Genomic DNA, 26994 nt, shown 5'->3' with positions numbered 1-26994 from the left:
TTGAACCTCAACAAGTTGCTCCATCAGACAACATTCAGCACTCTCCATCTCACTGGTTCTTACCAACACATGGCCTACATCAGGCAGGCGGCAGCAGAAGAGACAGTCTCTGGTGGACAGACTCCTAACTGTAAAGGACATTGTGGACATTTCAGTATCACACTCTCATCTCATTGTCAGGAAGGCCTGCCCCTCCTGACCCTTACGACCTTGGACAGTATCCTCAGCAAGAACACTCTGTTCCCATCCTGTCTCACCCTTTCCTCTACAAATCCTTCACTCCCCTACTCTGAGACCTATTCTAAAGACAAATATATAACCTCATGATATTTTCTTATGACACGAGCTTTGGTCTCCCCAAGGATTTTCAGTTTCCCCACACAAGTCCTTCTGCTGCTCATGGTCACCCTTCCCATCAGAACAGTGACAGGCCCTACTCTGTGCAACAGATCACAGTTTCCTTTCCTACCACAAGGTTCAACATGATCATTGCTTATCCTTCCCAGCAATGACACACCATAAAATTCCACGGATGGTGTGATCAACATACTGTATGAAAGATGTTCTGCCGCTGACACCTCATGCTTTATAATGCTCCTCTCTAGGAATAATGTTTTCAAAGGTGATGCCGGAACCTCTAAACAGCCGAAGCATTAATTTTGTGCTCCAAGAGGAGAACCAATACTGCGGGGAGGACACTAACACATGATACTGCCTGTGTAAGAGAATGTAATTTAAGAATTGGTGGGGAATGGTGATACTTTGATGTTGGGGGCTATTTGTTTCTTTGTTCATGACAGAAGGGAAGATTGCCACTTTTAAAGCACTCTTGGAGTCTTAATCATTATTGTGACAATTGATGCAAAGTTTGAGAGAACATTAAAGAAGGACAGTGTACTTCACACTATGTCTCCGGTCAGAAAAGCAAATCCTCAGAAATGTGGGCTTCAGGAAAACAACAAATAAATTTCTCTTGAAACACAAACCTTCGGTCTTCTCCCTGAATTCTTTATACTATATACACTCTTCTCCCTGAGAATTTTATGCTACTAATCAGAAAAACATGATACCTGCAAAAAGATCATAGGAAATTATTGCCACAACTCCCCTATTTGCTGAATGACTCTCAGAGTAGAACGATAAGAGAGAACATTTGTCCTTGAATATCCCCTTTTCACCTTGCATCATACCTTCACATTTGACTATATTAAAGAGGAGAGGGGCAGTTTTCAATGAAAAGACAAAGGAATACCAGCACAGTCAACAGTCAGCAAAGGAAATGAGGCGGTACACAAAGCCTGCGAGTCTGTCACAGCCACAGCCCGACTGTCTTGAACTCCTTCACCCAGCTCGGGTGGAAATGCTGCACATCAGCATCAGAACCCCCTTGTTGTCTGCAAATCTCACACCTCCGGGCACTGCTGGTCGAACAGAACAGTAATTTAATTCTAGAGCAGAACAACTCACAATCAGAGCACCAAACCTCAGCTGCCTACAGTAACTGCTCAACGGTGATGCCACACCGACATTCTGGACCCCCCGAAGTAAGAGCCGGGGGCTCCGGCAAGGACACGGGGACAGATGAAAAGGTGCCACTGGCGTCCTTAAGTACCCGCTAAACACCCAACGTCCCTAAGCCGAGGGAACTGAGCCCGGCTTCCAACAGCAACTACTCCGAGGGCGGATGAGAAGGACCACAGCAGGGAACGAAGGAAGGACCACTGACCGTGTCGAGGAGAGCGGAGGGCTCCGGCTGCGTGTCCTTGGGCGCGGGGCCGGGCGGCGGCGGAGGGAAGTTGGGGCTGAAAACCATGAGGTCGCTCTTGGCCGCGCCGTCCGCCACGCACAGGCTGCGGCTGTGGCGCTGCGAGTACGACCAGCTGCCCACTTCGCTGGCGCACACCAGCGTCGTGGGCCCGGGCCCCGAGAGCACGGCCGCCCGCGGCGCCCAGCGCGACGCCCCGTACAGCACCACGGCCAGCAGGAACAGGCTGGACACGGCGCAGATGGCCACCACCAGCCACACGTTGGTGGCCGCGCTGGCCGCGCCGGGCCCCATCTCCGCGCCCAGCGCCGCCCGCGACGACGACGACGACGACGACGATCCCGCGGCCAGCGCCGCCTCGGCCGCCTCCACCAGCGACACGCTGAGCGTGGCCGTGGCCGAGCGCGCCGGCTCGCCGTGGTCGCGCACGACGATCAGCAGCCTGTGGCGAGGCCCGTCCGCCTCGTCCAGCGCCCGCGCCGTGCTCACCTCGCCGCTGTACAGCCCGACGCGGAAGGGGCCCTTGGCCCGCGGCTCCCACAGCTCGTAGCGCAGCCACGCGTTGTAGCCCGAGTCGGCGTCCACGGCGCGGATCTTGGCCACCACCTGCCCCGCCGGCGCCCCCCACGCCGCCCACGCCCACAGCGTGTCCGACACCGAGCCCAAACCCGCCGCCGCCGCCGCCGCCGCCTCGCCCGCCGCGCCGCCCGCCTCCGGCGCCGAGCCCGCGGCCGGCAGCAGCGCCGGCGCGTTGTCGTTCTCGTCCAGCACGAAGAGCTGCACCGTGGCGTTGCCGCACAGCGGCGGCTCCCCCGCGTCCACCGCGCGCACCTCGAACTGCAGCACCTGCAGCTCCTCGTAGTCCAGGGGCTGCAGCGCCCACACACGCCCGCTCTCCGCGTCCACCGACACGTAGCTCGACGCCGGCCGCCACCCGCCGGCCCCCGCCCCCGACGACGACGACGACGACACGGCCGCCGCGCCGCCCTCCCACACCGAGTAGCTGACGCGCCCGTTGCCCGCCTCGTCCGGGTCCCGCGCCCACAGCTGCGCCAGCTCCGCGCCCGCCGCGTTGTTCTCCCGCGCCAGCACCGTGTACACGGCCTGCGAGAACGCCGGCGCGTTGTCGTTCACGTCCGACACCGGCACCCGCAGCCCGCGGCTGGCGCGCAGCGCCGGCGCCCCGCCGTCCTCCGCTCGCACCTCCACCTCGTACTCCGACACCCGCTCCCGGTCCAGCGCCTCGCGCAGCACCAGCGAGTACGAGCCCGCGAACGTCGCCTCCAGACCGAACGGCGACGCCGGCCACACCCAGCACCGCACGCGCCCGTTCGACCCCGAGTCCCGGTCCGACACGCTCAGCAGGGCCACCACCGTCCCCACCGACGCGTCCTCCGACACCGGCACCGACAGCGACGTCACCCGCACCTCCGGCGCGTTGTCGTTCACGTCCAGCACTTCCAGTTCCACGCTGCAGTGACCCGACAGCGGGGGTGTTCCTCTGTCTCTCGCCTCAATGCGAAAGTCAAATACACTGACTTCCTCGAAATCCAGGGGTGCTGTGAGGTGAATCTCTCCAGTCTTCGGATTGACAGAAACAACATCTCTTCCACTCGGGGGAACGAAACTGGTTGCAGTAAAGGTCATTTCACTGTTAATTCCCTCGTCCGCATCCGAGGCATTCACTCGCCCCACGAGCGTCCCCACTGCCGCGTTCTCGGGTAGTTGCACTTTATACACCGACTGGTTGAATTGGGGCGCGTTGTCGTTTGCATCCACCACCGAGATCACCAGCTCCATGGTTCCTGTCAGAGACGGCCGGCCCCCGTCACTCGCCGTCAGCACCAACCGGTGCACAGGAATCGTCTCGCGGTCCAGAGATTTCGTTAAAACGAGTTCGGGTACAAGATTTCGCTCATTCGACTTTTGTAAATCCAGAGAGAAATGCTCGCTAGGGCTGAGTGTGTACGAGAGCTGTGCGTTCGCTCCGATATCCGCATCCGACGCGCCCTCCAGCGGGAAACGAGACCCCGGAGGGGAGTTCTCCGATAAACTGAGGTTTTTTCGGGCGGCGGGGAAGATGGGGGCATTGTCGTTGATGTCGGTGACCTCCAGCTCCACATGGAAGACGCGCAGCGGCCGCTCCACCAGCACCTCCAGGCGCAGCGCGCACGGCGCGCTCTTGGCGCACAGCTCCTCCCGGTCCAGCCGCGAGCTCACCACCAGCGCGCCGCTCGCCCCGCTCACCTCCACGCTCGCCCGCCGGCCCTGCGCCACCAGCCGCAGCCGCCGCGCCTCCGCCTCGCCCGCCTCCAGCCCCAGGTCCTGCGCCAGACGGCCCACCACCGTGCCGGCCTTGGCTTCCTCCGGCACCGAGTACCGCACCTGCCCGCCCGCCAGCGCCCAGGCCGCCTGCAGCACCAGCACCCGCACCGCCGCACACCAACGCTCCCCCATCGCCGCCGCTGGATCACCGCCGCTGGATCGCCGCCGGATCGCCGCTGTGGCCGCTCTGTGTGCCGGCCCCGGCCCGGTCCCGCACGGCTCCCCGCCGCCGCCCGCACGCAGCGGCTCTGCTGCCCGGCCCGCGCCGCCCCCCCGCGCTCACAGCCGGGCTCTCCGCCGCACCGGGGCGGAGCCGCCCACACGCCGTTCCCGAGCCTGCAGCGACACCGTGCGCTGCTCCGCCGTCTCACACGCTCCCACAGCTCCCGCGCCGCTGCCCCGCGATTGGTATGTTTTCTGCCGTGTCCTGTTGTCGTGATCCTCTTTTTTTTTTTTTCCTGATATTTTCTACGTTCTCTTTCTTCGCTGCCTTTTCATTTTTCTTGCTTCCTGCATTTCCTACTATTCGGAGATATTTCGGTCATGTTTGCTTCTTTTCTTTGTAGCCTTCTTTATTTTTTCCTTGACTGTCTTCATTTTCGTTTTTGTTATGCTACTTTCTACTCCTTTCCCATCTTCCACTCCCCTGTATTCCTTAGCGGCACCGGAGGTCGTCATTGTTCTCTGCCACCGCGGAGATCATTAAATGCGGAACTATCAGCGCTAGTTACAGAGTATCATTGTTGGAGAGCTGTACTGCTCTAACCAAGGCTGTTAGGAACCAGCTCCGCTCAATGTGAACAGATAAGGTTGGTGCGTGCTGGTCAGCTCTTTTATCGTCTGCTTTATGTTTGCATTCTGTCCTTCATTTCTTACTTTCATTCCGGTTTGTTTGGTTTGTTTGTTGGTTTGGGGTTTTTTTGTGGGTTTTTTGGTTGTTTGTTTGTTTCTGGTTTTTGTATGGGTTCATTATTTTCTTTACTACTTCTACTATTATTATTATTATTAATAATAATAATAATAATTTCGTTTTGCTAATTCTATTTTTCACTTCCATTTACCCTCTTTCCCTTCTCTTTCTTGTTCTTTCTCTATGCTTTTCATTCCTCCTCATCCCTGTCCAAGGTCTTTCCCGCCCCTCCTCATTTGTTTCCATCTTGTCCCTTCTGATATTTTTTGTTTTTCCTTAACTAAAATACATACCAAAACTTTCCAACGTTGTTTGGGAATATCTCTCTATTTTCTTCTTTTTATCTGACTCCTTCATGTAGCTCTTTCTTTGCCTTGTTTTTTTTTTTTTTAAATTCTTGTTTCTACATTCTTCTTCCTTTCTCTTCTCCCTTCCTCTCCTCCTTTCTTGTCGTTGCCTCCCCTTCTCTTCTACTTCCTTACTTACGTCTTCTGGACAATCTTTCCTTCAACAAAATATTTTTAAACCACCTACGGCCCCTCTGCCACGAACCACGACATGCCCTTGGGGCCAGAGTCTCATTTCTCGTCCCTACACCTCCTATCCATGTGCAGATGGAGCGACCTACTTGCTGTCCGTGCACCTGTAACTTCCCCTCCCTCCAGCAAAAAGGACACACCTCTTCATTCAGCCTCCAGTGTTCTCAAGGCCAAGCAATAACACAGCAAGGCAGTCAGGTGGCAAAGAACAGCTCTGCTACATCAAAGGAGGTTCCACCACTCTCAGACACAGAAGCTGAAGCCACAATTTTTGGGACATCTGTGTACAGACGCCTGAAAGAGTTCGAACTGACCACAGAATTTTCTCATTCAGGAACTCAAACCTATCACAGCCCAGCATGACAACCCTACTTAAAGACTTAACAAAGCACTGGGTAACCACAGCTCCTGAGGACTCGTCATCTCCCTCAGTCCTGCATGACTCACTTTCCACTTGCATGTTCAAAGCTCTTCTCTTCCTTTCTGGCAGGCACTTGCTGCCTAGACAACACACCAAGAACCTCGGAATCTACAAGGCCCCACGTAAAATCTCTCCCTCACCTTAGAATGATCCACTTGTCACACAGTCAAACGAAACAATGAAGGTAACATCACAACAAGGCACTAAGAACACTCCCTTGACCTCATACACATCGATTTAATGAAATGAATTTTGGTCCCTCCTCCATCCCCGCTTCCTCTCACCCACTCAGGCTGTGCCAGGAAGCATCAGAAAAGGAATGAGAGCAGGTAACAGCTGCTTGGGTGGTCCAGTATAAGGAACGTTCTGCTGATTCAACAAAAAGATGCCATAACTGAACAGGAATTAAAGTACACTGGTCTCAAGAATATCCACATTTAGTGTACGACCTACTTCTTCCGAAATGGTTCCCTCTTCAGAAAAGAAGTATTTTCATGAAAGGGAGGTTAGTTTTTAAAGGATGTTTACCCTTGCTTCCTTTTTCCCCAGTGTTTCTGGGAAAGCTGGATAGAAAAATGTCACTTATGTTCCACAAAATCTGGACAGTATGCACTGTCCATTACGTACTTCTATCACAGGGGAAAAAGGAAGCAAGACCAGTAAGCTGCAGAAATTCTCTCAAAGTGAAACTCTGAAGAAAGGAATAGGCATCCCCCAAACGGATGGGGAATGCCCCGAATATCTGCCACGTTGCCGTTGAGAGACAGGAAATAAACACAACAAGAAACAAACCTAGCAAAACAAAAGCATGTGCAGTTTGATAGAGAAAACAGAGAGAGAAAAAAAAGTCAAATTATGCTGTATTGAAATTCAAGCTTTGGCAACATCTTGAATACCAAGACCCATCTAGCAGGACTAAAAGCAGAGAGGTAATGAGGGAAAGATTCCAAGAAGGGTCGGCAGCATGATCCAAATTTCAAAAAAGTTCTCTTTGACCAACAATATTCCACACCAAACCCAAGTAATTAAAGGCACACAGGGCAGATGTCTTCACTGAGAGCAATACCAGAACGAACAACAGTGCCCTAAAATATGCACAAGTTCTGGGTGTCCTGAGAGGATCCCAGGAAAGCAGCACTGTGTGGTGGAACCATTCCTGAAGTATTCTATTATAATCCTGTAATTTTGCACCCAGAGAACTGAGATCTCCACAGCTAAACACACATTCTCCATTTCCTCCCCAAAGATGTATTCGAATCCTCCCCTTTCCCCATGTCTGGAACAAAGGTTATATAGAGTTCTGCAAATCCATTCTGTGACTCTTTGACTTTTCCCACATGCAAGGATGCTTTGTGTCTTTTCAGCAATTTCAAATACAAACCGAGTTCTTAAAGGTTTTGCAATTAGAGTCATGAACAATACTGACCCCAGTCCCCAGAAATCTTCAAGAAAATGACACCGACCCGGAACCACAAATCCAGTCAAAATGTTAACTGGGTGGAAGAATTTGTACAGTAGAAAACCAGAACTCGGCTGCTCTGGAGCTGTGGAGGTTTGGTGTGTACATCCAGACACGGGAATGAGCCGTGTGTGATAACAGGACACACCATCTCGACACAGACTCCCCATGCAGGAGCACAAGAACGGGAAGAAAAGAACAACAAGATTACACCCGCTCCCACAACTGCCCTTAAAAATCCTCTCTCAAGACAAGCACACACGCACCATGGCAAGAGCTGTGGAAGCTGGAATAAATGCTCTACAATACACATGGAAAGCAGTTTGTAGTGCCATCCTCCCACAACAACACTCCCAAAACAGTACCAAAAATGTTCATCTTTCTCACGTTACCCACTCTTTTCCAACACATTCCACGGGTCAGGACAGAGGCATCACAAACAACTGTCTCTGATGGGAGATATTCATAACTCCAAAGGACTCTGTGGCCATTTCAATGCCACATATTATCTCAAGATCCAGAAGGCCTCCAACACAAGACACTTGGAACTTGGAAAAGGATCCTGGGCAGAAACACTCTGCGCCCATCCTGGCTCCTGCTTTTTCCTAGGCATGCTCCATTCCTCACTCTGTCACAGTTATTCTCAAGAAAAGGGCAACATCATCTCACATCTCCCATTCCCCCCTTCTTATGTCACCGACCAGGATTTTACAGATTATTTCCAGCTACCTCAGACAAGTCTTCCCACTGTTCCAGAATACCATCCCAGCTTTCAGAATGACTGTGTTGGACCAACCAAAATGGAGAAATTACACCCTGCTGAATGAAAATACATTAGACCAGAAGTCCAAATGGTCAGCTGTCCCCACAACTCTTGCAGAGGAAAATGACAGAGCATGTGGACAGAGAAGACACCACATGTGATACCACCAAGCTCAGCACTCTGCAATGGCAGTACACATTGCTTCGGGTCTGTTACCAGCAGAGCCTCCACCTTTTGCCGTCCTATACGAAACCCGGGTGGTTTAGTACTGTGCCACACAATAAACAGCAAGAGCGCTGTCTGCAAAAATGAAAATTTAGGGAAGAGATTTCGTTTTAACGGGAAAACAATTATTATCCACATCGGCAAACCACAGCTGCGGACAAGTAATATCACACCTTGTTCTCTAGCAGGCCATCCGGGGACGCTGCGACAGATATAAAGGTGCCTTTGACACTCTTAAGCACCTGTCAAGCACCTGCCGCGCTCGGGCCGCGGCAATTTGGCCTGGATCCCAGCAGTGACTGCTCGGGACACACGGCAGAAGAGACAGAAGGAGGAGAGAATAAGGAGAGATGAGCAAAGGAAGGACCACTGACCGTGTCGAGGAGGGCGGAGGGCTCCGGCTGCGTGTCCTTGGGCGCGGGGCCGGGCGGCGGCGGAGGGAAGTTGGGGCTGAAAACCATGAGGTCGCTCTTGGCCGCGCCGTCCGCCACGCACAGGCTGCGGCTGTGGCGCTGCGAGTACGACCAGCTGCCCACTTCGCTGGCGCACACCAGCGTCGTGGGCCCGGGCCCCGAGAGCACGGCCGCCCGCGGCGCCCAGCGCGACGCCCCGTACAGCACCACGGCCAGCAGGAACAGGCTGGACACGGCGCAGATGGCCACCACCAGCCACACGTTGGTGGCCGCGCTGGCCGCGCCGGGCCCCATCTCCGCGCCCAGCGCCGCCCGCGACGACGACGACGACGATCCCGCGGCCAGCGCCGCCTCGGCCGCCTCCACCAGCGACACGCTGAGCGTGGCCGTGGCCGAGCGCGCCGGCTCGCCGTGGTCGCGCACGACGATCAGCAGCCTGTGGCGAGGCCCGTCCGCCTCGTCCAGCGCCCGCGCCGTGCTCACCTCGCCGCTGTACAGCCCGACGCGGAAGGGGCCCTTGGCCCGCGGCTCCCACAGCTCGTAGCGCAGCCACGCGTTGTAGCCCGAGTCGGCGTCCACGGCGCGGATCTTGGCCACCACCTGCCCCGCCTGCGCCCCCCACGCCGCCCACGCCCACAGCGTGTCCGACACCGAGCCCAAACCCGCCGCCGCCGCCGCCTCGCCCGCCGCGCCGCCCGCCTCCGGCGCCGAGCCCGCGGCCGGCAGCAGCGCCGGCGCGTTGTCGTTCTCGTCCAGCACGAAGAGCTGCACCGTGGCGTTGCCGCACAGCGGCGGCTCCCCCGCGTCCACCGCGCGCACCTCGAACTGCAGCACCTGCAGCTCCTCGTAGTCCAGGGGCTGCAGCGCCCACACACGCCCGCTCTCCGCGTCCACCGACACGTAGCTCGACGCCGGCCGCCACCCGCCGGCCCCCGCCCCCGACGACGACGACGACGACACGGCCGCCGCGCCGCCCTCCCACACCGAGTAGCTGACGCGCCCGTTGCCCGCCTCGTCCGGGTCCCGCGCCCACAGCCGCGCCAGCTCCGCGCCCGCCGCGTTGTTCTCCCGCGCCAGCACCGTGTACACGGCCTGCGAGAACGCCGGCGCGTTGTCGTTCACGTCCGACACCGGCACCCGCAGCCCGCGGCTGGCGCGCAGCGCCGGCGCCCCGCCGTCCTCCGCTCGCACCTCCACCTCGTACTCCGACACCCGCTCCCGGTCCAGCGCCTCGCGCAGCACCAGCGAGTACGAGCCTGCGAACGTCGCCTCCAGACCGAACGGCGACGCCGGCCACACCCAGCACCGCACGCGCCCGTTCGCCCCCGAGTCCCGGTCCGACACGCTCAGCAGGGCCACCACCGTCCCCACCGACGCGTCCTCCGACACCGGCACCGACAGCGACGTCACCCGCACCTCCGGAGCGTTGTCGTTCACGTCCACCACCTCCAGCACCACCTTGCAGTGACCAGACAGCGGGGGCGTCCCCTTATCTGTTGCGTCCACTTGCAGGCGATAGAGACTAACATCCTCGTAGTCTAAGTCACCCTTTAGACGGATCTCTCCGCTGCTTTTGTCGATTCCGAAAACATCTCTTCCATCCTGAGGGAACAGGATCTGGAGCGAATAGGAGATATTTCTGTTCGACCCCTCATCCAAATCCGTGGCATTTAATCTGGCCACCAAAGTACCGTGTTGTGCATTTTCTGGTAGCTGTACTTTATACACGGACTGGTTGAACTGGGGCATGTTGTCGTTCACATCGAGCACCGAGATCACCAGCTCCATGGTTCCTGTCAGAGACGGCCGGCCCCCGTCACTCGCCGACAGCACCAGCCGGTGCACGGGAATCGTCTCGCGATCCAGAGACTGCCTGAGCACCAGGAATAAGGACTCACCATCCTCCTCGGTTTTTTGCAAATCCAGAGAAAAATGCTCGCTGGGGCTGAGCGTGTACGAGAGCTGCGCGTTCGCTCCGATATCCGCATCCGACGCGCCCTCCAGCGGGAAACAAGACCCCGGCAGAGTGGTGAATTCCGCGATGCTAAGGTTTCTGCGGGCGGCGGGGAAGATGGGGGCATTGTCGTTGATGTCGGTGACCTGCAGCTCCACATGGAAGACGCGCAGCGGCCGCTCCACCAGCACCTCCAGGCGCAGCGCGCACGGCGCGCTCTTGGCGCACAGCTCCTCCCGGTCCAGCCGCGAGCTCACCACCAGCGCGCCGCTCGCCCCGCTCACCTCCACGCTCGCCCGCCGGCCCTGCGCCACCAGCCGCAGCCGCCGCGCCTCCGCCTCGCCCGCCTCCAGCCCCAGGTCCTGCGCCAGACGGCCCACCACCGTGCCGGCCTTGGCTTCCTCCGGCACCGAGTACCGCACCTGCCCGCCCGCCAGCGCCCAGGCCGCCTGCAGCAACAGCACCCGCACCGCCGCACACCAACGCTCCCCCATCGCCGCCGCTGGATCGCCGCCGCCGGATCGCCGCCGGATCGCCGCTGTGGCCGCTCTGTGTGCCGGCCCCGGCCCGGTCCCGCACGGCTCCCCGCCGCCGCCCGCACGCAGCGGCTCTGCTGCCCGGCCCGCGCCGCCCCCCCGCGCTCACAGCCGGGCTCTCCGCCGCACCGGGGCGGAGCCGCCCACACGCCGTTCCCGAGCCTGCAGCGACACCGTGCGCTGCTCCGCCGCCTCACACGCTCCCACACAGCGCCTCTGCCTCCGCTGCCTCATCGCCATGCCCTCTGCTGTCTGTTGCTCCGTTCTCCTTTTCCTTATCTCTGTTCCGTTATTGCTTGCTATTTGCTTGCATTGGGTGATTTCTCTCCCTCCTCTTCTCCTTCCTTTCTTCCTTTCTTTTTGTTCTCTGTTTTTTTATTGGTTTGCTTTTCCCTTCTCTTTCCTCCTCTTTTCTTTGTAGTCTTACTATTCTTTTCCATTGTTGTGTATCCTGTTCGCTCTCCTTTGATTTATTGCCCTGTCCTAATCTTTCAGCCATTTCCCCTTCCTTTCCAATCTTTGCACTTGTTCACTCCCACCGGCAATTCGCCCGTTGCCTCCTGCGCCGCGGTGAAGACCATCAAAATCGGAGCTCTCAGCGCTAATTACGCTATATCAGCGCGAGATATGGTATATTAGTGCTAATTATGGTATCTCAGCGAGAGTTATGGTATATCAGCGCCCGGGCGAGCTGCTCCAGTCGCGGGAAAGGCTGCCAGGGACCAACTCCGCTCAGAGTCTAAACATAAGGTCGGTGCCTGCTGATCAGGTCCTTTTTCTTCCTGCTTTTTTCTTCCATGCTCTTCGGTACTTCCCTGCTCCCTTTCTGTCCTACTTTTTACTTGTATAGTCGCTTTCATTGATATATCTTTTTCTGCTTCATATTCTTCTGCTAATAATTTTCTTCTTTTTTCTCTCTTTCCCTTCTGTTTCCTAGTTCCCTTTCCTTTGTCTTCTTCATTCTGATAACTGTCATATTATTTACGCCCTCCTTCTCATTTTTTCCTTATCCCCTATGTTCTTCTATTTCCTTTATCAATATTCTTTCCAAATGTTTATACAGTACTCTCAATGAACATGTCCTTTGGAAAAATTCTCATTCCTCTTCCTTGCAACGATTCCTTCCATTAGTCCTTTTATTCCACTTCTTCTTTCTCCATTTCCTTCTCTCTTTTTCCCTTTTTTTTTTTTCTTTGCATTTTCTTTGTCTCCTCACTGTACGGTCTTTCCCTCTCCATATCTGTTGCTGCAATCCTTGTATCTTCTATTGTTGTTTCCACTTACGGAAATGTTTTTTAAATAGTTACACCACCACGTCATGAAGCACAGACAGGCCCTTTAGCGAAAGGGAACTCCCCTTCCACCTCTCATTCCTCAGGACAGGGATTTGCTTTCTTGCTTTCCTCTACTACCACGCACCGGAAGCTTCCTCTCCCTTCAGGATCAAATCCTTATTTGGCGCCTTCAGTCATCCAAACGACCCGAGAAATAAATCGACAAAGCAATCATATCATAAAGTATAATTTTGTTATATCAGAGAATAGTACACCCATTTGGACATCTAATACAAAAGAAGACTCCAGACTCTATGTGACACAAGGCAGTCTCTCCTTTGCAAAAGCAAACCCATCAGAGCCCAGCATGATAATCCTCCAAGAAGGCTGCAAAAAACTTCTTATGATGACACCACATTCCTCCTCCATCCCGATGAAAAGCAATTTGGGCTGACTCATTTTTCACCTGCAGAGCTATTAAAAAGTTCACCACGCCATTGTCACTGAAAGCATCCTCTGCATGCCCAACACATCTACTCCGAGAAAAGCATTAAGGTCACCTCTCCATCTGTCTTTGCTGCCCCCTTCTCACCCTGTGCCAGGAAGCAGCAGAATGGAATGGGAGCACACAATGGTGCTCCAAACCTACAGGAATTTTAATTCAGGCCATACTCAGCCAATGCAACATGAAGATACCACAGCTGAACAGGAACCAAAGTTCACCTGTCTCACACACAGCCGCTTCTGGTAGCAGTAACTCACCTACAGCATCACTGGTTACTTCTTCAGAAAAAGGAACTCCAGGACCAGGAGTATTTGTTTGAACGGACAGTGTCCCTTAATGCCAGCTAGAAGACCAAGACCATGGACATGACTGATGCAGTGTCCCAAGAAAGGCTGGCAGAATGATACAAAGCTCAAAAAGTCAGATTTCAAAAAGTTCAGAAAGTTTCTGGTTGACCAAGAAAATTCCACAGGAATGACAAGGGATTAAAGGCATGCATGGCAAGTCACTTCAGAAGCTGTAATATCACAGGGAACAACCGACAGCAAGAATGCTGAGACCTGCTGGAGATCCTGAGAGGATCCCACAAGAGCAACACTACGTAGTGAGCGTTTACTCAAGGCTTTCTGTTGGCATCCTCTATGACTCTCAGAAATGGGAAATGAGATCTACACAGCTAACCACACATTCGCCAGTTCCTCCACAATGACACAGACCACATTCTACTCAGAAGCTCCACTTTCCTGAGACAACACTCCTCCCCACTCCAATTCACCCTCCCCATCACACAGGCCCAGGCCTCATTTAGTGCCACACGCAGGATCACTGCCAAAATATCCAACATTACTCAGCCTCAGCACCATCCTCTGTCTGGAAGTCTCACTCTGCGTATGATCCAAGCCCTTGTACTTCCTCATCTTCCTCCATGATCACCACAAAAGGCATAAGGAATGTCTAAAAGCCATACAGCATCTGCAAAGCTCTTCCCAGTCACATGATCTTCACCATAAAGGTGTTGCTCCTTTTCAGAAAGCTCAAATGGAAATTCCAAAGAACTGGACCTAATACTTTGTAAAATTTCTGTGATTACATCTGTGACAGCTCTGATCCCAGTCCACACACATTTATTTCTTCAAGAGAACACAGCATGTGCCAAAGCACAGGAGCACCCACAGTGTCAACCACGTGGGACAACTTGTTCCACATGAACTGGGTTAATCATGCAGGCTTTAGGGTGTCCTTGCAAATATCAGAATCATCCACATGTGACATCACGACACACCATCTCTACTGAGGCCACTTTTGTAGTGCAAAAGTAAAGGGAGTTGAGCACATAAAGATTACAGCACATCAAGATTTACTTCCAGTAAAGGAAGCTGACCACATAAAGACTATAAATCCTGGTAAATACCACCTGAGGAGAAGCAAGGAACCATCATGGAAAAATCTACAGCTTTGCGGACTACTATGAAATCCCACTGCTACACAAGGACAGCAAGTTTAGGCGTTCCCCTCCCACAACACCTTGAACCTCAACAAGTTGCTCCATCAGACAACATTCAGCACTCTCCATCTCACTGGTTCTTACCAACACATGGCCTACATCAGGCAGGCGGCAGCAGAAGAGACAGTCTCTCGTGGAGAAACTCCTAACTGCAAAGGACATTGTGGACATTTCAGTATCACACTCTCATCTCATTGTCAGGAAGGCTTCTCACTCCAGACCCTTACGATCTTGGACAGCATCCTCAGCAAGAACACTCTGTTCCCATCCTGTCGCACCCCTTCCTCTACAAATCCTTCACTCCCCTACTCTGAGACCTGTTCTAAAGACAAATATATAACCTCATGATATTTTCTTATGACACGATCCATGGTCTCCCCGAGGATTTTCAGTTTTTCCACACAGGTCTTTCTGCTGCTCATGGTCACCCTTCCCATCAGAACAGTGACAGGCCCTACTCTGTGCAACAGATCACAGTTTCCTTTCCTACCACAAGGTTCAACATGACCATTACTTATCCTTCCCAGCAATGATGCACCATAAAATTCCACGGATGGTGTCATCAACACAGCGTATGACAGATGTTCTGCCGCTGACACCTCATGCTTTGTAATGCTTCTCTATGGGAATACTATGTTCAAAGGTGATGCTGCAACTTCTAAACAGAAATGGTATTGTTGTTGTGCTCCGAGGGAAGAACCAAAACTGTTGTGAGGACACAAACACAGGCTACTATTTATGTAAGAGAATGGTATTTAAGGATTGGTGCCTGTAGGTGATTCTTTCATGCTGGGGGCTATTTGTTTCTTCATGACAGAAGGGAAGCTTTTCACTTTTAAAGCTCTCTAAAGTCTTGATCATTATTCTGACAATTGATGCAAATTTTGAGAGAACATCAAAGAAGGACAGTGTACTTCACACTATGTCTGTGATCAGGAATACAAATCCTCATGACTGGGGGCAGCAGGAAAAACAAATAAATTTCCTTCTTGAAACACATGCCTTAGGTCTTCTCCCTGAATTCTTTATACTTTATACACCGTTCTCCCTGAGTAGATTATACTCCTAACCAGAACAACATGATACTTGCAAAAAGATCATATGAAGATCAAAGCAAATATTAGCCACAACTCACCTATATTTTGTAAATGAGTCTCAGAGTAGAACGAAAAGAGAGAACTTTTGTCCTTGAATATCCACTTTTCACCTTGCATCATACCGTCACATTACCATAATTAAAGAGGGAGGGGCAGTTTTCAATGAAAAGGCAAAGGAATACCAGCACAGTCAACAGTCAGCAGAGGCAATGAGGGAATGCATAGCTACTGCGAGTCTGTCACAGCCACAGCCCGACTGTCGTAAATTCCTTCACCCAGCTCGCGTGGAAATGCTGCACATCAGCATCAGAACCCCCTTGTTGTCTGCAAATCTCACACCTCCGTGCACTGCTGGTCGCACAGGACAGTAATCTAATTCTAGAGCAGAACAGCTCACAATCAGAGCACCAAACCTCAGCTGCCTACAGTAACTGCTCGACGGTGCTGCCACACCGACATTCTGGACCTCCCTCAGTAAGAGCCGGGGGCTCCGGCAAGGACACGGGGACAGATGAAAAGGTGCCATTGGCGTCTTTAAGTACCCGCTAAACACCCAACGTCCCTAAGCCGAGGGAACTGAGCCCGGCTTCCAACAGCAACTACTCCGAGGGCAGATGAGAAGGACCACAGAAGGGAACGAAGGAAGGACCACTGACCGTGTCGAGGAGAGCGGAGGGCTCCGGCTGCGTGTCCTTGGGCGCGGGGCCGGGCGGCGGCGGAGGGAAGTTGGGGCTGAAAACCATGAGGTCGCTCTTGGCCGCGCCGTCCGCCACGCACAGGCTGCGGCTGTGGCGCTGCGAGTACGACCAGCTGCCCACTTCGCTGGCGCACACCAGCGTCGTGGGCCCGGGCCCCGAGAGCACGGCCGCCCGCGGCGCCCAGCGCGACGCCCCGTACAGCACCACGGCCAGCAGGAACAGGCTGGACACGGCGCAGATGGCCACCACCAGCCACACGTTGGTGGCCGCGCTGGCCGCGCCGGGCCCCATCTCCGCGCCCAGCGCCGCCCGCGACGACGACGACGACGATCCCGCGGCCAGCGCCGCCTCGGCCGCCTCCACCAGCGACACGCTGAGCGTGGCCGTGGCCGAGCGCGCCGGCTCGCCGTGGTCGCGCACGACGATCAGCAGCCTGTGGCGAGGCCCGTCCGCCTCGTCCAGCGCCCGCGCCGTGCTCACCTCGCCGCTGTACAGCCCGACGCGGAAGGGGCCCTTGGCCCGCGGCTCCCACAGCTCGTAGCGCAGCCACGCGTTGTAGCCCGAGTCGGCGTCCACGGCGCGGATCTTGGCCACCACCTGCCCCGCCGGCGCCCCCCACGCCGCCCACGCCCACAGCGTGTCCGACACCGAGCCCAAACCCGCCGCCGCCGCCGCCGCCGCCTCGCCCGCCGCGCCGCCCGCCTCCGGCGCCGAGCCCGCGGCCGGCAGCAGCGCCGGCGCGTTGTCGTTCTCGTCCAGCACGAAGAGCTGCACCGTGGCGTTGCCGCACAGCGGCGGCTCCCCCGCGTCCACCGCGCGCACCTCGAACTGCAGCACCTGCAGCTCCTCGTAGTCCAGGGGCTGCAGCGCCCACACACGCCCGCTCTCCGCGTCCACCGACACGTAGCTCGACGCCGGCCGCCACCCGCCGGCCCCCGCCCCCGACGACGACGACGACGACACGGCCGCCGCGCCGCCCTCCCACACCGAGTAGCTGACGCGCCCGTTGCCCGCCTCGTCCGGGTCCCGCGCCCACAGCCGCGCCAGCTCCGCGCCCGCCGCGTTGTTCTCCCGCGCCAGCACCGTGTACACGGCCTGCGAGAACGCCGGCGCGTTGTCGTTCACGTCCGACACCGGCACCCGCAGCCCGCGGCTGGCGCGCAGCGCCGGCGCCCCGCCGTCCTCCGCTCGCACCTCCACCTCGTACTCCGACACCCGCTCCCGGTCCAGCGCCTCGCGCAGCACCAGCGAGTACGAGCCCGCGAACGTCGCCTCCAGACCGAACGGCGACGCCGGCCACACCCAGCACCGCACGCGCCCGTTCGCCCCCGAGTCCCGGTCCGACACGCTCAGCAGGGCCACCACCGTCCCCACCGACGCGTCCTCCGACACCGGCACCGACAGCGACGTCACCCGCACCTCCGGCGCATTGTCGTTCACGTCCACTACCTCCACTTCCACGCTGCAATGACCCGAAAGAGGAGGAGTCCCTTTATCTCTCGCTTCGATCTCGAGGTCATATGACTGAACCTCCTCGAAATCCAGTTCTCCGTTTGTCCGTAATTCCCCGGTATTTTTGTCAACTATGAACAGATCCTGAACTTCGGAAGAAATCATTTCGCTAAAAGAATAATATATTTCTCCATTACTTCCCTCATCTTTGTCTGTCGCTTTTAACTGGAAAAACACAGTTCCCGGGGTTATATTTTCCGGCAGCTGCACTTTATACACAGATTGGTTGAATTGGGGCGCGTTGTCGTTCGCATCCAGCACCGAGATCACCAGCTCCATTGTCCCTGTCAGAGACGGCCGGCCCCCGTCACTCGCCGTCAGCACCAGCCGGTGCACGGGAATCGTCTCGCGGTCCAGAGATTTCGTTAAAACGAGCAGTACGGAGATTTTTTTTTCATCTTTGGATTTAACGTCCAAGCTAAAATGTTCGCTTGGGCTGAGTGTGTACGAGAGCTGTGCGTTCGATCCGATATCCGCATCCGACGCGCCCTCCAGCGGGAAACGAGACCCCGGTAGCGATGATTCCGCGATGCTGAGGTTTCTGCGGGCGGCGGGGAAGATGGGGGCATTGTCGTTGATGTCGGTGACCTCCAGCTCCACATGGAAGACGCGCAGCGGCCGCTCCACCAGCACCTCCAGGCGCAGCGCGCACGGCGCGCTCTTGGCGCACAGCTCCTCCCGGTCCAGCCGCGAGCTCACCACCAGCGCGCCGCTCGCCCCGCTCACCTCCACGCTCGCCCGCCGGCCCTGCGCCACCAGCCGCAGCCGCCGCGCCTCCGCCTCGCCCGCCTCCAGCCCCAGGTCCTGCGCCAGACGGCCCACCACCGTGCCGGCCTTGGCTTCCTCCGGCACCGAGTACCGCACCTGCCCGCCCGCCAGCGCCCAGGCCGCCTGCAGCACCAGCACCCGCACCGCCGCACACCAACGCTCCCCCATCGCCGCCGCTGGATCGCCGCCGGATCGCCGCCGGATCGCCGCTGTGGCCGCTCTGTGTGCCGGCCCCGGCCCGGTCCCGCACGGCTCCCCGCCGCCGCCCGCACGCAGCGGCTCTGCTGCCCGGCCCGCGCCGCCCCCCCGCGCTCACAGCCGGGCTCTCCGCCGCACCGGGGCGGAGCCGCCCACACGCCGTTCCCGAGCCTGCAGCGACACCGTGCGCTGCTCCGCCGCCTCACACGCTCCCACATAGCGCCCGCGACCCTGCTCTGTCATGGCCATCTCTTCTGCCGTTTCTTCCATCCGTAGTCTAATTTCTTTCTCTATTTGCCTCTTCTGTCTTTCTTTCTTCCTCTTTCTTATATTCCCTTCCTTCCTCAGCCTTCTCTAGTTTCTCAGTTTTCTCTTCTGTTTTTTTTTCTTTCTGTTTTACTTTGCATTTTCCTTCCTTCACTTTGTTCTTTCTTCACTTTCTTCTTGTTTTCGTCCCTGCCTTGTCATGTCCTATCCTTTATTCCCCTTTCCCTTCTTTTCCGATTCTTTTCTCTTCCTTACCCCTTCTGGTAGATCGTTCGTTGCCTCCGGCGCCTCTGTGGAGACCATTAAACAGGAGTGATAGCACTAATTACCGACATCAGCTCCGGATGCGGTGGTGTCAGCAAGGTGGACTTTTTTAGGGACCAACTCCGTTCCACATTTAGAGGTAATTTCGGTAGTCATCTCGTCTGCCTCTGTCAGTCCTTTCTCATTTGCTAATTTACGGATATATATTCCTTCTTGGCTTTCTCTTTTATTCCTAAATTCTTCTGGTATATATTTGGTGCACTCTTGTCATGTAATTTATGGTTTCATCCTATTTTCTTTTCTTTGTAAACTGTTTTGCTTCCTTTCTTTCTTCCTTTCTCACCTTCCTTTCTTTCTGTGCATAGTGATACCGTCAAAGACATGTCACTGAAATAGGTCATGATTTCTTCCATTCTCCCTCTTTGTCTTTCCATTTCTTCATCCTTCTTCACATCTTTTTTATTTCTGCATTGTTTCTTCCTTCTTTCTCTTCTTTCTCATAGTCATCTGTTCCCCCGATTCCTTCTCTTCTTCTCTTTTTCTCTCTCCTTTTTCTCTTAAACCAACTAATTTTTCATATGATTACATCATTCTCGACATGGAGTGCGGACCTGTCTTTTGGCAAGAGCTCCCCTTCCTCTTTCCTGTCGACTTTCATCTCTCCAGATGACGAACAAACTTCCTGCTTTTCTGCAATTTATGCAAGACAGACAGACTGTCCCTCTCCATCGCTTCCCCATCCCCCCCCCCCGCCCCCACTTTTGGCAGACGGACACACTCCTGAACCCGTTATCTCAGTGAAGAGAATCCACCTCACTCTGATAGAGTAGCCCAAGCCCCAGATATTTCGACATCTGTGCAAAAGGCTTCGATTACACCAAACAACCCAGGGGATTGTTCGAATCTTTCCTTCGGACATTCAAACCCATCACAGCCCAGAACACCAATCCTCCAAGAACGCAGAAAAAGCATGGGACCACCACAGCTCCCGTACACTATTCATGCATCTCGATGAAGAGCTGTCCTTGCAGCCTTTTTTTTCCACCTGCACGATGAATGGCAAGCTCATGCTTCTCCTTTCCGGCAGACAAGCTCTGCCAGGATACAGCAAGAACCCCTCCCTGCAGGGGCAGAGATCTCCAGCTAGGCAGACGTTCTGGAGTTTGTCACCAATGACACAGCCCACGAGCTACACAGCATCTCCTTTTCACGGGGAACACTCTTTCCTACTCAAATTCAGCCTTCCTAAGACAAATCCCCAATCTCTACTCCGTGCCACTCAAAGGGAAGAATCACTGCCACAGTACGCAGACACTGCCCCACCACAACAACATTCCTCATTAATGGGGGGGAAAAGGAAAAGGAAAAGGAAAAGGAAAAGGAAAAGGAAAAGGAAAAGGAAAAGGAAAAGGAAATAATTACGTACAGTCTCCCCCTTTCTCCATCCCCGCAAAGCCGATTTCATGACTGTGGGAAGATTTTCTACCACTATTTGAAGCTTCAGGGCAAAATCCTCCACATGCCCTCACAGCCCTCGCCTGCCCTCGTTCACATTCAGCACCTGCCCCCGGGCCCCGCAGGCAGCGACCACAGCACCTCCCTCGGGAGCACCAAGGACAAGAATAATTTTGTTGTTGTATCTGTAGCTTCTGTACACAAACCACGGTTCAAAACATTATTAAATACGATTGTGCTACTGACCTGTTTGTGTTCCTGCTTTATTGATCTCCACAGTGCCGTCAGTTCATGTTGGAGGCAGTCAGGCTTTTCGTCGATATAAATATAAATGATGTCTTGATTCTAGATCCAAATGATGCCATTTTTGTCCGGCCTATGCCATCAATGCAAACATGGGTTCTTCCTACTGTGTCTTTGTCACTTACCTGCATTTTCGTATCACAACCAGCAACGGGGTTTTCTCCCCGAGGAAGATATTCAGACATTTTTTGTTTCATATCCCAAATCCTGGTGGTACTAGGCTTTGAAGATGAGTCGTCTTCCCCTCCAGCTCTTCTCTTGAGCAGAGCAGCCCACGGTAAACAGCAAAAGGAGCCTCTGGCAGGCACTGCTGCCGCCGAGGACCCGGGTTTATTAAACCCATTAGCTCATCCTTTTCTCATTCCTACATCCATACGGGTTTTGTCCTTTTCTTCCTTGGATTAGGTTTGCAGATTCACACTCTCCTTACCATAGACCACAGATAAACAGACACAGCCAAATCCATTATATCAAGTAGAACAGCATTTGTTAACTTTTTCCAGGTGCAGGCAACAGAATTGATCTTTTTTGACAACAGAGGACTGTCGAGAAAATCCTGCACAGCACAATTTTTCTCAGGTTGATCTGGAGACATGTTCACGAACTCTTGAGTTCCCTGGAGTTTTATGGCAGTTTGTTTTAATTTCTGTAGCAAAACTAAATAACGGTTTGGGTAGAGGTCACTGTCTTGACTCGTGGATAGGAAGAGATGCTGGGGATGATCTTCTATCAACAAATCAATCATGCTTGCTCCACGTGAGTCCAGGACGAGAGGTGTTTAAGCAAGACAGATTTTGGCTTTTGGCTTGGGTTATTTTCGTTTGTTTGGGTTTTTACTTCAGTTATGTTTTGGGTTGGTTTTGGTTTTTTGTTCGGTTGGTTTTGTTTTAATTTTTGTGGTGAGTTTGTTTCAGTTGATTGGGGTTTTTCTCCCCCTACTTACCTGTTTGCTAAATTAATTCACTTACCTGGAATAAGTAGGTCTTCTCTGGAGAAATATTTCATGCCGTGCTCATCGAGGTGAAAATGTAATGCCGATGTCAGCAAATTCCATCTACAAGTATCTTAAGAGCATTACTAAGTTTAGGATTGCTGTATGTAAAATGTAGTAGGATGTTTTAAATCGATCAAACAGCTGTTAACCAGGTGACAAGCACTGACGTCGAGGACATAAGACACGGTGCCCTTTTTATTTTGGTCTGAACACCTGCCTATATCATCTTCATATCCACCAAGGAGCAGCTTCACTAAATGGTCCCACAATGCCGGATATATGAGATCAGCTCAAAATAAAAATGTTTCTAAACGCAAAGACAGAGTCAAAGACTCCAAGATCACCTACAGGAAGAGTTGTTTCTTGCTTTTTCGGATCCAGTCCATGCGGGATTCTCATAATGGTGAAATCCAGCTACCACCCGAGTAGCCGTGGGGTAGTGGGCGACACTGGCAAATCCTTAGGCATTGTATTGTTGCATTTCTACCACAGATGCACAATTAAACGCCTTTTATACCACCTGCACCAATGACGGGAACCCACAAAGGTCATAAGAAAAAGCTGAAATGATCCTGCAAAAAGCACAGGAGTTGGTGGAAGGCTTGGTTTAGCTATTTCAACTTTGGTCAGCCTCAGAGCATTCCCAATGCTTCTCACTAAGCAGCGAGACGTGAGGAGTGGTGATCCACAGCGAGGATCTGTAGAAAAAAAATCAGTATGAACTACTCATCTTAACATCCTGAAAGCCCAGTGTTACTTTGAGCCTTCTTCCTTTGGCAGGAACGGGTGAAAGCCTGGATAAAGTCCTGAAAAATAATAACCACGTGTTTCGACATCCCAAGCTCACAGCATCTGTCAGAGCTCACGGACTGATCGCTGGACACTCTGAGAAAAGCACATACAGCCCAGTGGCAAGCTCAAGTCAAAAGGTTCGTCTCCTATTGTTCTTTAGAGGGCGGAGAGACACACTGATTTCTCTCGGGGTGTTTGGAATGCTCTAGTTAGACCCGCGCTGAAATTAGATCATTACAACAGTTACACTTGGAGGCAAGAAATGGAGAATTGGCAAGAGAAGGAAAACCAGCAGCTCCGACAAAATCGCTCCCGTCATCCAGGACACTTCCAGCCCCACCATCCCGAGATGGAAAGCACCGCACAGCAGCTCCACATCAGCCGCCTCAGGGCCACTGTCTCCATCGACGGGGATCCGGAAAGAAAAGCGCGTTCCCTCCAGAAGGGCAGACGAGTCCCGAACTCGCATCGCCGGATTTGTCCTTCTGTCCTTCTCACCTCTTTAGCGCAGTTCAGCGGTTAGAGCACGGCACAGAAAAGCTGGGTCTGGTGTCAAAACCTCCTGAGGCCGAAAGCTCTTCTTCCATTCAAGAGTACCCTAAGCACCGAGACAAGGACTGCTCACAGGGTCCCATCGGTCTTTCAGCGAGGCATTCCTCCTGGACAATGCGAGCGGGGGCCGAGGAAGGAGATGCCGTGGTGGCTCAGCGGCTGGAGCATCCACGATTCTGCACAGCACCTCCAGCAGCCACCGAATAGAAGGGGTCAGGCTCAGAGAGCGGGGAACGGACAACAAACCCGTCCCCTTCCCCCTCTGTCTTCGGGACGCTGGCACAGCTGAAGTCCCGACCTTCTTCGGGAAGCTGCTGGCGACGCCGGTGACGGGGCCCGCGGCCAGCCCTGAGCTGTCCCGCTGTCCCGGCGGACCCAGCGCCTTGTCAGCTCCTTCATTCTCCCCGCAGCGGCCCAGCTCCCGGCCCGGCTTTCCACGCCTCAATCCGCAGGAAGAGAAGAGCGGCACCAGTCGGAAAGCGCGTTAATAAAATATATAAACCAAAAGAAAATAAAATCGAAAAATAATAAAACAATAACCGCAAGTGTCAAGCCACTCCCCAGGCAGCGCGTTCCCTCCCGGGCGCGCACGGAGCCTCTCGGTCCCGGGGCGCTCCGAGACGCGGGCGGAGCTCGGTTCCCTCCGCCTCCCTGCTCCGTCCCGCCCCGCCGGAAGCTCCCGGCAGCCTCCGGTCCAAGCGCGGCGGCGGCGGCAGCTGCGGGCTCGGCATCCCCGGCGGGAGGTGATGGAGCCGTCGCCGCGAGCCGGTCCGGGCTCTGGCTCATCCCGCCCGGGCGGACCCCGCTGGCGGCGGCATTTCCCTTCCTCGCTCCCCCTCCCTCTCCTGTCGCTCGAGGTGTCGTCCTCAGGCGCCCTTTATTTCGGCTGGAATTCCTCTGTGTGGGGTTCATGGAAGCCAGGATTTTCTCACGTGTTAAGAGTTTTAGGGATGTGGTGCCTGCCTGGTGGCCGCCGCTGGGTTCTCCCTCTAAGGGAAGGCGTGTCTGCCCACACGGACTGCGGACAGGCGGAGATGTCCAGCAAGAAACATTTTGGCTGCTTGTTCCACGATGCGACCTCATGCGATAAGCACTCCACGCTCCCAGCCTTGCTGAGTTAACATAAGGGACATCCAGACACTCTCAGTAGCCCAGGGAGTCTCGGTGTTCCCGGGAGGCAGCCGGCACCGAGCCCTGGCCGTGGGCTGGAGGTGATCTGCTCTGTCCGCTCCTTCGCTGCTCAGCGAGGGGAGAAGCTGAGCTGAAAATCCTCCGAGAGAACACATGAGACACCCTTACAGGTGGAGGATAAAAAGTGGGGTACAATATTTATGGGCAGCAAGGAGCGCTGACCCAGAGGACATGCAGGCGAGGTCGAGGTCCCCGTCCAGGGGTGGGGACACAGGACAGCTCCTGGGCGTGGGGTTTCTCTGGAGCAGGACCTTTTGGAAAGGATCTCGATAAAGAGCCTGAGTTCCCAGGGAGCCGATCGAGCCTACGAGGTTTGCAGAGACGATGCCCACGCTGGGCCTGAACCCGCGTTCTATGCGGATCCATGCGGGGTCCAGGGAGTGAGGGAACCGCACTGTCGTCCCTCCCTGGAAAAGCCGTGCGGGCACGCCGGGAGCCCGGCTGGCCGATCCCGCTGCTTTTCATTTGCTAAGTTCATTCCCCAGACACCATTAGAGCTGCCGCTCGGGAGCAGATGGTTCCCCTCCGTCCCGAGCTTCATCCCGGACAGATTGCATACAATTTATTAATAACCCAACAGATGCTCGGGCACTTTCCAGCTCAGATTATATTTCCTGATTGCTCAAATCCCGGCGGGGGGTGGGGGGGGGGGCGGAGCTGCTCGTTTATCTCCCACCGTTCCTCTTTGTGCCTTACCCGCACCGACCCCACAAGGAGGGAAAGGGTGACATTTTTGTGTGTGTGCTCCCGTCCTAATTCAGGGTAGAAGTGTCCGATAGCTAAACGTGGCCTGATGCCAGCCTTGGTTCGGCCCTCCCAGCGCCGCTCCCGGGAGAACCGCCGCCCTGTGCTGCCGGGGCTGCCCCGCTTCCCCCGGCACTGCGGTGCCGCTGGTGCCCGGCTCGCCAGGGTCTGGCAGAGAGAGACGTGTCGTGATTCCCAGTAAAACAGCGGGGACTTAGGCCCTTTCATTCCGAGGGTTGTGTTAATTGGGCCGCGAAGAGCCAGGTTCCCCCTCCCCGAGCTGTGAGGATTGCTGTATCCAGGTGAAATTAAAACATCATCGTGAAAAAACCCTCGACACGAACTCCCCCAGTCTTGGGCAGTTCGGTCAGCGAGACAGACAGAGCTGAGGGCCGGTAACCTCTTCTCCCTCATGAACACAGGTCCTTAAGAGAGCAGTATTTGTATTTTAAGGAGGGGGATGTATGGGAAGATGTACAGGGCTTATGCCCTGTGAGACCCCTCCTGGAACAAGATAAAATGCTCTGAGCTCCAGAAAAAGCCATCACAGACCTTTCAGCAATGCTATGTTCAATTTTAATGTATAAAATGGGCTTTTCTTTGCTCTGTAGGGAGAAGCACAAAAGCAGCAGGTTGTTTATCCTACTGAATAAACTAAATGCAGGTCTCTGAGGGATCTTATGCAAACCACTTACCTTGAAACACAACCCCCACGGGAAAGAGAGCTATGAAGAGAGGCATAGTTAATGTTTTACATCTTCAAAGCAGCATCCAAGTGCCTGGCTCAGCACCAGCTACCATCAGGTATCATGGAAGGTAGGGGCTGTGGTTGTAATTAGGAATGCAGAAACCCACTTTCAAGACATAGGTAACAGGATATTTGGGGCTGGAGTTTATTGGAGCCTGAGGCAGGGGTTAACCCTAAAGGCTCAAGGCTAACATTGAGTCTTGAAGCTGAAGGTTAATTGCTGAAGAGAGAGTTTGGAAGGAAAATGCATTTCTTATTAGGACGCACGCCACAGTGTAGCTTTAAAATAAAAATAGGCAATCATTTCTGCTCAGTGGTAAAAGGCACTTCACTTTCCATGAATGCAGGTGAGAGACACTCTCAGCAATAACAGCAGAAGAATATTAAAGTCTGTTACATTTTTCATAGCCCTTGACATTTGCAATATAATTCCACTTCCTTGCCTTCACCAAGCCAAACAGATTTAGTGCAGGGGGGAGTTTTCTTCATTTCAGCCTCTGTAAATAAAGTCAGAGAATTATGTGGCTGCAGGAAAATAGTTCCTTCCTCCTTGCTCTACAGCAAGAGGGAAGAGCAGCATGAAATGATGGAAGGGGAAATTGGGGTATAAAAGCTCAGGGAGTTGTGTTACAATGGCCAGAGAAGATGATGCAAAGGGGGGTTTTGGGCTAACAGAGACTGGGCTCTTTGCAGCTTCAGGCAGAATCCCTTTAATACCTTTCACCCAGAACCCATAGCAATTTCATTTCTTATCCAGAGGTTCCCCTGATACTTCAGTTCCCTGAAATGTCCACCAGAAAGGAAGTGCAGGGAAATTC

General features: G+C 54.3%; 3 protein-coding genes across 3 annotated transcripts; all 3 read right to left on the bottom strand.

The window, feature by feature from the left end:
* Nucleotides 1-1142: 1142 nt before the first annotated feature.
* On the bottom strand, nucleotides 1143-7593 carry LOC136297586 (protocadherin alpha-6-like). The gene has a single exon (XM_066197581.1). The coding sequence runs from the start codon at nucleotides 4220-4222 to the stop codon at nucleotides 1670-1672; it is 2553 nt and encodes an 850-aa protein (XP_066053678.1). The 5' UTR covers nucleotides 4223-7593; the 3' UTR covers nucleotides 1143-1669.
* Nucleotides 7594-7655: 62 nt separating this feature from the next.
* On the bottom strand, nucleotides 7656-15050 carry LOC136297580 (protocadherin alpha-6-like). The gene has a single exon (XM_066197576.1). The coding sequence runs from the start codon at nucleotides 11266-11268 to the stop codon at nucleotides 8653-8655; it is 2616 nt and encodes an 871-aa protein (XP_066053673.1). The 5' UTR covers nucleotides 11269-15050; the 3' UTR covers nucleotides 7656-8652.
* A 524-nt stretch (nucleotides 15051-15574) lies between these two features.
* LOC136297589 (protocadherin alpha-6-like) lies at nucleotides 15575-21707 on the bottom strand. The gene has a single exon (XM_066197585.1). It carries the CDS (start codon nucleotides 18834-18836, stop codon nucleotides 16290-16292), a length of 2547 nt encoding a protein of 848 aa, XP_066053682.1. The 5' UTR covers nucleotides 18837-21707; the 3' UTR covers nucleotides 15575-16289.
* Nucleotides 21708-26994: the final 5287 nt, after the last annotated feature.

The sequence above is a fragment of the Chamaea fasciata genome, unplaced genomic scaffold (assembly GCF_029207755.1).
Source record: "Chamaea fasciata isolate MVZ Bird 193981 ecotype frontalis unplaced genomic scaffold, bChaFas1.0.hap1 SCAF_15, whole genome shotgun sequence".
In the NCBI taxonomy this organism is placed as follows: domain Eukaryota; kingdom Metazoa; phylum Chordata; class Aves; order Passeriformes; family Sylviidae; genus Chamaea; species Chamaea fasciata.
The sequence above is the reverse complement of the archived record's forward strand: the minus strand, read 5'-3'. Positions and strand labels throughout refer to the sequence as shown.